This window comes from Otolemur garnettii, unplaced genomic scaffold (genome assembly GCF_000181295.1).
Source record: "Otolemur garnettii isolate 467f Iridium unplaced genomic scaffold, OtoGar3 scaffold00044, whole genome shotgun sequence".
In the NCBI taxonomy this organism is placed as follows: domain Eukaryota; kingdom Metazoa; phylum Chordata; class Mammalia; order Primates; family Galagidae; genus Otolemur; species Otolemur garnettii.
In genome coordinates, this window is record NW_003852439.1 from 248314 (window position 1) to 262139 (window position 13826).

The 13826-nt window shown below is 35.5% G+C and overlaps 1 protein-coding gene across 1 annotated transcript in view; it reads right to left on the reverse strand.

Moving 5' to 3' along the window:
• LOC100950607 (ATP-binding cassette sub-family A member 3-like) overlaps nucleotides 1-13826 on the reverse strand; it is a 305157-nt gene that overhangs the window by 161295 nt on the left and 130036 nt on the right. The window contains exons 8-10 of the mRNA XM_023513852.1: nucleotides 8989-9158; nucleotides 8095-8273; nucleotides 6838-6972 (exon numbers count right to left, since the gene is read on the reverse strand). Coding sequence (XP_023369620.1) covers nucleotides 6838-6972; nucleotides 8095-8273; nucleotides 8989-9158 — 484 coding nt within the window. The remainder of the gene's footprint in view (nucleotides 1-6837; nucleotides 6973-8094; nucleotides 8274-8988; nucleotides 9159-13826) is intronic.

Here is a 13826-nt window from a genome sequence, read left to right on the forward strand (position 1 = left end):
TAAGGTTTGCAGACAATCAACTGGCCTGAAATTTATGAAAAGAGAGATGCCTTTAAGGAGAGATGATATATGAATATTTACTTGCCTGGAGCAGACAGGGGTAGTATACAACCTAGTAAGAAGATTTTAGTTAAATTTTTAATAAAAATGAGGTGAAAACAGTTTAAGAAACATAACACTGAAGTGGAAGATTTTGGATTCGATCTCATACCATTCAAAATTAAGGAATATTTTACTTCCAATAAAAACTGATGGTGAATAATGGCAAATATCTATGTAACTGAAAAAAATTGTTATTTTTGTTTTCTTTTGTTGTTGTAGGGGATTCAGTGAGGGTACAAAGATCCAGGTTATACTAATTGTATTTGTCAGGCAAAGTCCTTCTTATAAATGTTCCCCCCCCCACAGTGCTAAATACTGTGACCCTCCACCCTGTTCTTCCTTCCCTCTCCTGTCATTGTTGTTATGTTTGAGGAATTTAACATTTCCTCTTTTATCTCTTCCTGAACCCAACCATCATTCAGCATAAGATTGTTAAATTTCCATGCCTTTGTGTGGAGATGAATGTTTTTGTTGGAGTTGAGTTCTACCTGTATAGCCTTGTGGTCTGAGAAGAGACAAGGTATAATTTCTTGTATTTTCTCTTTTTAAAGCTTTTTACCTGTCACTAGTTAAATTTCTGCAGAAGTACAATGCCTAAAAAATAATGCTTATTCAGCACTTTGAGTTGATGAGAGAAAGACTATAAAATAGACAAACAAACTTAATAATGGGAGTGAAACTGGGAATTGAGTGGAAGCTAGAAGAACCTTGGGGAGGATGTTGGTGAAAGCCTAAAGCACTTATAATAGACTGTTAGTAGAATATCAGTGGTCTTCGAGGTGTCTTCCATGGAAGGCTTAAAGAGAAGTGAGGAACTGTTATTGAAAACTGGATGAAAGAAGATCTGTGTTATACAATGGCCAAACATTTATCAACATCATAACCTGCAGTAATGTGGAAAATAGAAAATTTTCCTAATAAACTACTTGATTGAGTTAAACAAAGTGGATCTAAGGTTAGTGATGGGCTTTTTCTTGTTACCATAAAATAAAATGTAGTAAATGTTGAGACGAAAGAGTGAAGCTGAAGAAAGTATTATTAGATACAAACAAGCCAGATACTGGTTTTAAGAATTACTAGCTTCTCTACATGGCAGATAATGTTGAAAATAAGAAGTGGCTTGTAATCACAGATCAAATACAGGTCACTGTTAGAAAAATATGGTCTAAAATTGAAGGAAAAATCATGAGTAAAAGTCTTTTTTGTAAGACCTTTGAAACAACTTCAAAGAACTTTTTAGTCAAACAACAGAGACTCTAACAACTATGAACATTATTTCTTGAAGTCAGGATCCTCAGCAGAAGCCAAAATAAAGATTTTTCTCACGTATATTTGTGGTATGGCTTTGGTGGCTGAAATGAGCCAAATGTTTTATATAAATTTGTACTGGGAGAAGTGCCACAAGAGTATACTTAAAAATGACAGGCAGGACAGAATGAAAAGAAGCCTTTAGACAGTCAAACTTCTACAGGTAGAAAGCAATCTAAAAACAAAGAGAATGCAGCTGCAGACATGGGCTCTGTTTCATAGCAAAGGAAGGATTATTCAAAAGATAAAGCTAAAAAACCAGAAGGTGGAGCCAAGTAAGAGTCTTGGAGAATAATTCTCTGTTCTTCAGTCCTAATCAGGGAACTGTCAACATGACAACTGGTAGATTTCAGAATTTCTGTTGACTTCTGTGTACTTCTTGCTTTTCCTTTTTTGAATAGGAGTATGTGTCATGGTTAACCTGTGTCCATCCCACTACTTTGACTTAAATTTGTGGGGGAGAGCTTAAGATGGAAGATTTCATTGGTTTTGATTCACAGGTCTTCAGTTTTGGAGGAATTGCACTCTAAAAGGTATTTGCAAGAAATTACAGCATAGCAGTCTCATCTATACCTGGAGCTAATTTAGGGTTCAAGAAATACTACTTCCCAATAGGAAGAAGTGGGTCATTTCAAATGGAATTTGAGATTTTTAAATCCTAAAGTTTCTATTCTATATCTTAGTGCCATTCCTTCCCAATCAAGACCTCAATCCTCATCTTGGTGATTGTAAGTTGAAATACAATAAACAAATTTTATGCAAATGTCCTTATGACAAAATGATTTTTTTTCTTCTGAGTAGATACCTAGTAATGGGGTAGCAGGATCAAATGGGAGGTCTATTTTGAGTTCTTTGAGGATCCTCCATACTTCTTTTTAAAAAAAGTTTGTATCAGTTTGCAGTCCCACCAACAGTATAAAAAGTGTTCCCTTCCCTCCATATCTGCCCCAGCATCTGCAGCTTTGGGACTTTGTGAGATGGGCTATTCTCATTGGGGTTGGGTAGTCTCCCAGGGTGGTTTGGCTTTTCATTTCTCTGATGATTAGGGATGATGAGCAATATTTCTTATGTTTTTTAGCCATTTGTCTGTCTTCTTCAGAGAAAGTTCTGTTCATGTCTCTTGCCCAGTAATAGATGGTATTGTTGTCTCTTTTTTTTTTGTTGATTGAGTTCTATGTAGATTCTAGTTATCAACCCTTTGGCAGATTGGTAACATGCAAATATCTATTACCATTCTGTAGGTTATCTATTTGCTTTGGTTGTTGTCTCCTTAGCTGTGCAGAAGCTTTTCACTTTAATTAAGTCCTGTTTGTTTATTTTTGTTGTTGTTGTGATTGCCTCTTAAGTCTTCTTCATAAAATCTTTCCCCAGGCTGACATCTATGAGTTTTCCCCATGCTTTCTTCTATGGTTTTTATCATTTTGTGTCTGAGATTTAAATCCCTTATCCATCTTGAGTTAATTTTGTAAGAGGTAAAGGTGCCTAGATGTGAAAACAACCTAAATGACTATGAACACAGGAATGGATTAATGAATTGTGGTATATGTATACTATGAAATACTATTCAAACTTAAAAAGATGGAGACTTTACATCTTTTGTATTAACCTGGATGGATTTGAAACATATTCTTAGTAAGATGTCAGAAGAATGGAAAAGCAATTTATTAATCCATTCATGGGTCAATGGGCACTTGGGCTTCTTCCAAGACTTGGCAATTATGAATTGAGCTGCAATGAACAATCTGGTGCAAATATCTTTATTGCCAAGTGATTTTTGGTCTTTTGGATATACTCCTAGTAGATGAATTACAGGATCAAATGGCAGGTCTACATTTAGATCCCTGAGTGTTCTCCAAACTTCTTTCCAAAAGGAACGTACTAGCTTCCATTCCCATTAGCAGTGCAGAAGTGTTCTCTTTTCTCCACATCCACACCAACATCTGTAGTTTTGGGATTTTGTGATGTGGGATACTCTTACGGAGTTAGATGAGATCTCAAAGTGGTTTGGGTTTGCATTTCTCTGATGATTAAAGATTATGAGAGATGAATCACAGCTATAGCCCAGGGTGAAGGAGGGAAGGGGAGGGAGATGGGAAGGGAGGAGAGGGTTCGATAAGGGAGGGTTAATGGTGGGACTACAACAAGGTTATAGTCAAATCTACCAAGTATCAAACACAAATGTCTTAACGCTGTGATTAAGTAAATGAGGTGAAAGTTAGGTTAATTAGTAGGATTTAAGCACTCCAATTGGTACAAATAATTGACACATTGAATCCCACAAAGGTATAAATGTACTCATGATCTATGTATACATGACTTAATAATAAAAATAAAAGAATGAAAAAACAAGTATCCAATGTACTCAATATTAATATGAAGCTGGCAAATGAACTAATAGATGCTCACATGAGAGAAAAAATCAATTTAATTCAAGTTGGTGGGAGGGGGAGAAGGGAGAAGGGAGAGGAGAGAAGGAGAGGGATTGGTGTGCTCCCACTTAATGGGCACAATGTAAGGGCATTTGTTACATTTCCTGGGTGCAGGACACAACTATAACAGGGACTTTATCTAACAAATGCAAACATTGTAACCTAATTGTTTATACCTTCATATTAATCTGGAAAAAAAGGCCCCAATCCTGTCATAGAAAATCTGTGTAGATTAGGAATTTAACATTCTCTAGAACTCTTTTATTCTTATGACTAAATGTGGGCCTTAGTTCTCAGCTTTTTATGTTCTTGAGTGATCAAAATGAGTCTCTCTTTACATGCTTTTGGTGAGGCTCAGTAGATTTTATAGTTAACCTTTGATGGTCAATCATAATAGCCTTTCATTCTCTCCAGTGCATCATTTTCCCCCAACAACAGCTGTCTAATCTCATAATCTTTGTTTTATTTATTTATTTATTTTTGAGACAGAGTCTCACTATGTCACCCTTGGTATAGTGCCGTGGCATCACAGCTCACAGCAACCTCTAACTCTTGGGCTTAAGCGATTCTTTTGCCTCAACCTCCCAAGTAGCTGGGACTACAGGCACCACCAAAATGCCTGACTATTTTATTTTTTGTTGTAGTGGTCATTGTTGTTGGGGCAGGCCTGGGCTGGGTTTGAACTTGCCAGCCCAGGTGTATGTGGCCAGCACCCTAGCCTCTGAGCTATAGGCATTGAAGCACAGTGATCCTTATAATTACTAATTCATTTCTTTCAAATGCTTGATGAATGTCACCAAATAGTGTGTTTCTTTCCTCTGCTATAACAATCTGATTCACCACCAGTGAACATTGCATTACTGATTAAACCAGAGTCTAAGTATCATCTTCTGCTTTCTCTGCCAATTCTGGGTATCAGTAATCACTAATTAGGTTCTCTGGAAATAAACTGTAAGATGAAATCAGGCATTCAGGAAGCTTACATAAGATAAAAATTGGCATGCAGAAGTGCTTATGACTCTAATATTTGTGTGAAGGAGGGGAGGATGCAGATATGTGAGAGAGAATAGCTGGGCTATCCTACCTGCAGTAACAATAGGGTCAACCCCACAAAGAGTTTCATAGTTTGGAGACTATTTAGATGCAGGGGTATCCAACATTTTTTCTTTTCTGTAGCAAACTGGAAGCCTAAGAGTGTTTTGAGATGCATATTAAATATGCAAACACTAATGAAAACTGATTAGCAAAGAAGAGGTCCATGCATACCTTTCAGTTACTTGACACCACAGATAACCAAAAAATGTCTTCAGGCCATATTTACACTCCTAATTTTAGAGCTTTCCTGACTGGGGGAAAGCTAGGTCTTAATACTTCCACCTTGAATAGTCACTAAATCTAGGCTGTTCAGGGAAATAAGCCTAATTTGTGATGAAGGCATCTTTGTTCAGCTGAGGTTACTATTGGAGAGGGTGGCCAGAATTTATAATGGCCACGTTTTCAGAAAGACTTCATCAAACACTCTGTTTAATGCTTCTCCTCCCTATTCTACTCCCTAATTAATATATCATCATACTATTTATTTTCCTAATAGAATTTACTGTGTACTATAATTACATTGTTTAGTTGCTAACCACTTTTAGCATTACAATGTAAGTTCTTCAAAAGCATGGACCTTAACTCATTTTTTCACTGTTAATAAATCCCAATGCCAAAATTTAACGAATAAGCAAATAAATCAATGAATAGTACATAGAAGATCCTAGGTTCTTCTGAGCATTCTCGTGATCCTGGATATGCAAGTCTAGGGGATGTATGAGGAGTGGTAAAGGGCTCTGCACATTAGACGAAGCTCTCAGGGGTAATATGTTATGAAATGGACAAAGAAATGGCAAGATACAAGGGAAAGTAGAGTGGAGAGAAAAGTCATAGAGACAAAGATCATAGCCCATTTGTTCCTTGAACAAACACTATCTGCCTCAACCTATGTTATAGGTTACTAATATTCACAAAAATGTTTGATAGGAATGGACTTTCTAAGTATACCAGGGAAAAGACTGAGTTTTTCATCTGGGTTTATGTAACCAAAATAAAGTGAGCATATAGCATACTGGAGGCAGAGAAAACTATAAAGGTATAAGTATTGCCCAAATTAGCTGAAATTTTTAGGGAGATATTTGGATTTCTCCAAGCTATAGAGTTAGGAGCTCAAGTAAAGCTTTAATTAGACCTTGGAGGGACAAAGGAATGCAAGAAAACATATGAGCTTCTAAAGTACTACATGCCTGGAAATGATCCAGATAAATTTGAGATATAGAAGTGTTCCCCTTTATAAACACCTAAGCAGAGAAGATTACAAACAGACAAATAAATGAATGAATAGGACATGGAAGGTCCTAAGTTCTTTTTTTTTGAGCATTCTCAGAAGACATATTTGTTAACAGAATGTTAACATTCTTCTGAACATTCTCAGACAAAATATTTGTTAACAGAAATTAATGTTCACATGTTCAGATCATAAAGCTTCACTAGATTCTACTTTTCAAAATGAGAATATTTGTAGAAGATATCATGCAGGATGTCAACCTTTTATCTTTACCAGTGCATGTTGGAAGAATAAGAGTTGTCTTGGGCCTCACGATAAACACACAAACACTAAAGGGAAGCTGATAATCTAAAACAAACAAACAAACAAATAAAAGATCTGTGTATACTTTTCATGATATCCAACAGCACAGGTAAGCAAATAAAGTCTTTGCAAAATCAGCATGTCCCTATGGACTGCAGGTTCAATATTCTGAATCTGCTTCTATTCTGGAGAAAGGAGAAAGATATGACTTTTAATTATGTATTGTATAAATTTCATTTTCATCTTTTTCAAAGAAAGTAAACATAATGGCTATTATCCTATTAATAGCAGCTGATATTTATTTCAGTAATTTCAAAAACAAACATTTATAATGAATTATAAACTTAAGTTCCATCAGGGTAAAAAAAATACCTTGCACAAATTTTGGATCTGGATACCTGGTACCAAATCAGTAGGTTCAGCTTCAAAATAGTCATGTAAGACTGCATCATAAAACTGGTTTATTTCAGGTCTTTTCTCAGGTGGGTTCCCAAACCAGTAAGAGCGCTAGGCAGAAAATAAAAATGCAATCATTAGTGTGGTATTGAAAAAGAAAACATTAAAAATACTTCAGCTTGTAAGCTTTTGTATTGAGATGGATTGCATAAAATTTCTTGGGATTTAATTCTGGAGCTGGTTGGCTATAAATTCAATACTCAGGGTATAAATGAAGACTATTCTGTTAAAATTATAAATGTTCAAGAGAGACTAAAGAAAATCACCCAGAAATGTGGTCATACCAATCAGCATAGAATCACTATCAGATCTTTTCTGAGCAACACATAAGCCAAAGATAATAATGGAAAATACTGAGAAGACAGGGCAAGATTTACATGCTCCCAATTTTTCTATGGTTCTGACTCTAAGAAATCTAGGCTAACCAAGAGAATAAAGTAAGTGATATGTACTCAGACGTAACTAAATCTCATCTGGTAGCATCCAAAGACCCATCATATATGAATTTCTTTATGAATAAGTTCATTTATGAAATACTTTGTTATAAAGAGATGGATTACTCACAATTTGTAAAGTTTCAGGCCATTATTTGCTATTATTTATATTTACATATATATTGGAAGGCTTAGAATGTATTAGAAAAAGGCTAACAATTGGTGGGACCACAACTATGGTATATCTTACAAAGATACATGCAAAATGTACTAAATGTAGAATATAAATGTCTTAACACAATAACTAAGATGCCGTGAAGGCTATGTTAATGAGTTTGATGAAAATATTTCAAATTGTATATAAAACCAGCGCATTGTACCCCATGATTGCATTAATGTATACAGCTACATTAATATTTATTTTTTAATAATATTAAAAAGGGGTGGTGCCTGTGGCTCATAGGAGTAGGGCACCAGCCCCTTATGCCAGAGGTGGTGGGTTCAAACCCAGCCCTGGCCAAACAAACAGACAAACAAACAAACAAAAAAAAACAAAATAAAATAAAAGAAAAAGGCTAGCAAATTAGTATGCCTAGAATGTAAATAAGAATAGTTCTTTCACTTAATCTGTTGGTTCTATTATAGATGGTGCAAAATTAACACATAAGAACTTTTGTAGATATTACAAATTTCATAATGACTGTGACCTCTTATCCACAACATGAGCATTAGAACTCACCAGCAAGAAAAAGTTCCATGGTTTGGGCATACCATAGCTTCCTGGAAAGACAGCTTCTATATACCAGGTCACTAGGCCATATAAGAGAGCATCAAATAACAACATTCCCAGTACATAGACAAAAAAAAAGTCGTCCAGTTTAGTTGATGAGAAGATGTTACTCCATTTAAGTCCAATTTCTAGATATAGCAGAAGACATTTAAGTGGGTGCCAATTGTGACTAAAAAACAGTTATTCATTTACATAATAATTAAATAGTGAAGAAAATAATACATGGACATTGTTTAGGGATTCCTACTGGAGTCATCTACTTTCTTACACCTTGAGAACCTAGGTTGTCCCATAGAACATGTGAGTAAGTAATCACATAAAGTGCTCTCTGCTATAGCTCAAGCAAGCAAATGATTTGAAACGAATGAAACAAAAAGAAAATGTACAAAAAATTAGGGAAATGAGGCTTATAGTGACTCCTCTTTCTTTTCCCTTTCTTATGCTAAATGTTCATCTAAACATACAATTTTAGAAAAGCATAATCTTTGAAAAGTTAGGATGAATGCTTTTAATTGGACAGAAGAGTAGAAACATTTCTGCATAGATACCATACTAATGGAGAAAGGAAGTTACTAAAAGCAGACTGTGACTCTTCTTCCTCTATCACTAGAAAGATACCACATGTCAACTCCAAAAGGAGTGGGAAGAGGATCTACCAGATTTGCAATAAATTTCTGGAGAGGTAATGGAAGGATTCATATGTCATAGGTGATGATATAAAGTAGTATAATTTTTTTGAAGGTTTAGTTAGCAACATTTATCAATATTAAAACTGAGTATTCAATAAGATAGCACAGATATATCTACTAGAATATAGGAAAAAGTTACAAAGTAAATACTCACCCTGAATTTCTGCATCAACTAGAAGTGAAACTCCTAGGACCATTGCAAAATTTGAGCTAAGACAGGCAGCTAGCTTCTTGGTGAAGTTCATCTGTGCAGTGTGAAAGGTGAGGCCGATAGCGAGAAAGAAGGTGGCAAAAAAAATCAACTGTCCCAAAGCAACAGCAAAACTGACTACAAATAAGAAAAGAAAATAAGGTTATTGTAAGTAATCTTTAAAAACTTAAAGTACAGGGTGGCACCTGTGGCTCAAAGGAGTAGGGCCCTGGCCTCACATGCTGGAGGTGGCAGGTTCAAACCAGCCCTGGTCAAAAACTGCAACCCCCCCAAAAAAGAAAAAGCTTAAAGTACAAATATTTGTTTTATTATAAAATAAGCTCTACAAGAAATAAAAATTTGATTTATACACCATTATTTCCACCAACATATAATAAAATACTTAGAACATAGTGCTCAGTATTTTTTTTAATAAGCAAAAGGCTGAAATGAAACATTTAAGAAAACAATTTTTCTGGACTTTATCATCTGATGTGCAGGAACTATGAGTATTGCAAAATTTAATAAAAAATATATATTTACTTATTACTCAGTAGAAGAAATTGTAAATGTAAATGTTACTTCTGTAATAATTAGAAGAAAACCTATATATTTTTTCAAAACATTATGAGATTCAATTTCTGTCATGATACTGAGGGAAAAGAAGGATAGCTGATAAACAGAAAGACAAAATTGTTATCAAAAAGCCAGATGTGGGGGGAGGGGCGAGATGGCTGACGGGAGCCAGCCTCTGACAGAAGCTCCCATCCAGAGAGAAGGATAATGTCCAGAAATTACCCAATTAAGCTGAAGACTGGGAGCCAAGACAAGAGAGAAGAGTGATATCTGCAGGTCACCTCTGCCAAGACAAGCTGCAACTCCAAGAAAGCAATCTTTAGCTAAGACTTCACTGGAGTCACTGTTCCACTAGGATCAGACAAGAACCAGTTGAATACGAGACAGAGCCACCTAACCCCAACACACCAAGCAGGTTTCCTCAGCCTCAGACTTTAATACTGTACGGGTCCTTTGCAGAGCTATAGGGGAAAAGTGGCAGTCATTAGTCCCAGATCCTTGACAAAGGGCTGGTTAACCACAACTACAGGAATTCCCAATCCAATTTCACCTTATCTGTCTACCTAGCCAATGGTGAAAACAATCATGAGGTGGAATCAGCAGAAAAACTATGGCAACATGAATAATCAGAGTAGAGCAACTCCCCCAAGGAACGATATGGCAGATACAGCACAAGATCCCATTCATAAACAAATGACTAAGATGTCAGAAATCGAGTTCAGAATCTGGATGGCAAATAAAATCAACAGAATTGAGGTAAGGATGGAATTAGAATTTCAAGGAGTAATTCAAAAGATGTCTCAAGAATTCAATGAATTCAAATACAAAATCACCAAAGATTTTGAGACATTGAGGCAAGAACTTGCAGCCCTCAAAGATCTGTGAAATACAGTAAAATCTCTCAGTAACAGAACAGAGCAGGCAGAAGAAAGGACCTCTGACACTGAAGACAAAGCTTTTGAACACTCCAAAATGCTCAATGAGGAAAAAAAGTGTAGATCAAAAATGGATCATTCTCTCAGAGAGCTCTGGGATAATTCAAAGAGATCTAATATTCACCTTATAGGAATACCTAAAGGTGATGAAATTGCTGCAAAGGATACAGATGCAATAGAAATAATCAAAGAGAATTTTCATGAAAAATTCATGAAGTAATCATGAAATAATCAAAGAGAATTTTCCAGACATGCCAAGAGATACTGAATCCAGATAGAAGACTGTTTCAGAACCCCAGCATGGCTCAACTCAAATAAAAATTCTCATAGACACATCATTAGCTTCGCCAAAGTTAATATGAAGGAGAAAATTCTGCAAGCTGCAAGACGTAAGAAAACCATAAACTACAAGGGGAAGAACATTAGAATGATTGCAGATCTGTCTGCTGAAAACTTTCAAGCCAGAAGAGGGGGGTCATTGACCTTTAATCTCCTTAAACAAAATAACTTTCAACACAAGATCCTGTATCCAGCTAAACTGAGTTTCACCTATAATGGAAAAATTAAATACTTTAATGACATTCACATGTTGAAGAAATTTGCCATAACTAAATCAGCCCTCCAGGATATCCTCAGACCTATTCTCCATAATGAACAGCACAATCCTCCACCACCAAAGTAAACTCCCTCAGAAACTTTTCATCAAATTCCAACTTCCACAGTGGCAAAAGGATTAAAAACGTCCACTGGACTTTTGAAAAACTCGATACCCAAAATACTATCTGGATTACCAATACTCTCAATTAATGTGAATGGCTTAAATTGTCCTCTAAAGAGGCACAGGTTGGGGTAGCACCTGTGGATCAAAGGAGTAGGGTGCTAGCCCCATATGCCAGAGGTGGCGGGTTCTAGCCCAGCTCTGGCCAAAAACTGCAAAAAAAAAAAAAAAAGAAAGAAAGAAAGAAAGAAAAAGAAAAAGAAAAAGAAAAAGAAAAAGAAAAAAGAGGCACAGTTTGGCTGACTGGGTCCAAAAACTCAGGCCAGACATCTGCTGCATTCAAGAATCTCACTTTACCTTAAAAGAGAAATATAGACTCAGTGTGAAGGGATGGTCATCTATAATTCAGGCAAATGGAAATCAGAAAAAAGCAGGTATTGCAATATTATTCACGGATACAATAGGCTTTAAAACAACCAATGTATAGAAGAATAAGGATGGTAAGGGCAACACTCAAAATTATGAGATTTCAATTATCAACATTTATGCACCCAACCAGAATGCAGCTCAATTTATAAGAGAGACTCTAAGATACATGAGCAACTTGATTTCTTCCAGCACCATAATTGTTGGAGATTTTAACACTCCTTTGGCAGTGTTGGATAAATCCTCCAAAAAGAAGCTAAGCAAAGAAATTTTAGACTTAAACTTAACCATTCAACATTTGCATCTAACAGACATCTCCAGAACATTTCATCCTAACAAAACTGAATACACATTCTTCTCATCAGCCCATGGAACATACTCAAAATTGATCACATCTTATATTACAAGTCTAACCTCAGCAAATTTAAAAGAATAGAAATCATTCCTTGTATTTTCTCAGACCATCATGGAATAAAAGTTGAACTTAGTAACAACAGGAATCTGCATATGCACACAAAAACATAGAATAGACCATCATGGAATAAAAGTTGAACTTAGTAACAACAGGAATCTGCATATGCACACAAAAACATAGAAACTAAATAACTTCATGCTGAATGGTAGCTGGGTCATAGATGAGATTAAGAAGGAAATTATCAAATTTTTCGAACAAAATGATAACGAAGAGACGAACTATCAGAACCTCTGGGATACCACAAAGGCAATCCTAAGAGGGAAATTTATAGTTGCAAGTCTTCCTCAAGAGAATGGAAAGAGAGGAAGTCAACAACTTAATGAGACATCTCAAGCAACTGGAAAATGAAGAACATTCCAACCCCAAACTGAACAGAAGAAAAGAAATAACTAAAATTAGAGCAGAGCTAAATGAAATCGAAAACAAAAGAATCATACAACAGATCAACCAAAGAGTTGGTTTTTTGAAAAGGTCAATAAAATAGATAAACTTTTGACTAACTTAACCAGAAGTAGAAGAGTAAAATCCCTAATTTCATCAATCAGAAATGATAAAAGCCAAATAACAACAGACTCCTCAGAAATTCAACAAATCCTTAACGAATATTACTCTATTCTCAGAAGTATGAAAATCTGATGGAAATAGATCAATACTTGAAAACATGCCACCCTCCTAGACTTAGCAAGAAAGAAGTGGAAATGTTGAAAAAGCCTATAACAAGTTCTGAAATAGCATCAACTATAAGAAATCTCCCCCAAAAGAAAAGCCTGAGACCAGATGGCTTCACATCAGAATTCTACCAAACATTTAAAGACAAACTAGTACCGATATTATTTAACCTTTTCCAAAACAGAAAAAGAAGGGATACTTCCCAACATATTCTATGAAGTAAATATCACCCTAATCCCTGAATCAGGGGAAAAAAAAGAAGTAATACTTCCAAACACATTCTATGAAGTAAATATCACCCTGATCCCCAACAAAAAAGAAAATTATAGACCAATTTCTCTAATGACTATTGATGCAAAAATATTCAATAAGATCCTAGCAAACAGAATTCAATAACACATCAAACAAATTATACATCACGACCAAGTGGGTTTCATCCCAGGGTCTCAAGGATGGTTCAATATATGTTAATCCATAAATATAATACATCACATAAACAAATTAAAAAACAAAGACCATATGATTCTCTCAATTGATGCAGAAAAAGTTTTTGTGAATATCCAGTATCTATTCATGATCAGAATGCTTAAGAAAATAAGTATAGAAGGAACAGTTCTTAAACTCATAGAGGCCATCTACAGCAAACCCACAGTCAATATTATATTGAATGGAATAAAATTGAAATCATTTTCACTCAGGTAAGGAACCAGGCAAGGATGCCCACTGTCTCCACTGCTTTTTAACATTGTAATGGAAGTCTTAGCCACTGCAATCAGGCAAGAGAAGGCAATCAAGGGGATCCAAATAGGACCAGAGGAGATCATACTGTCACTATTCGCAGATGATATGATTATATATCTGGAAAACCCTAGGGAATGAACTACAAAACTCCTAGAATTGATCAAGGAATACAGAAGTGTCTCAGGCTACAAAATCAACACTCACAAATCTATAGCCTTTATATATACCAACAATAGTCAAGGGGAAAAAATCAATCAAGGAC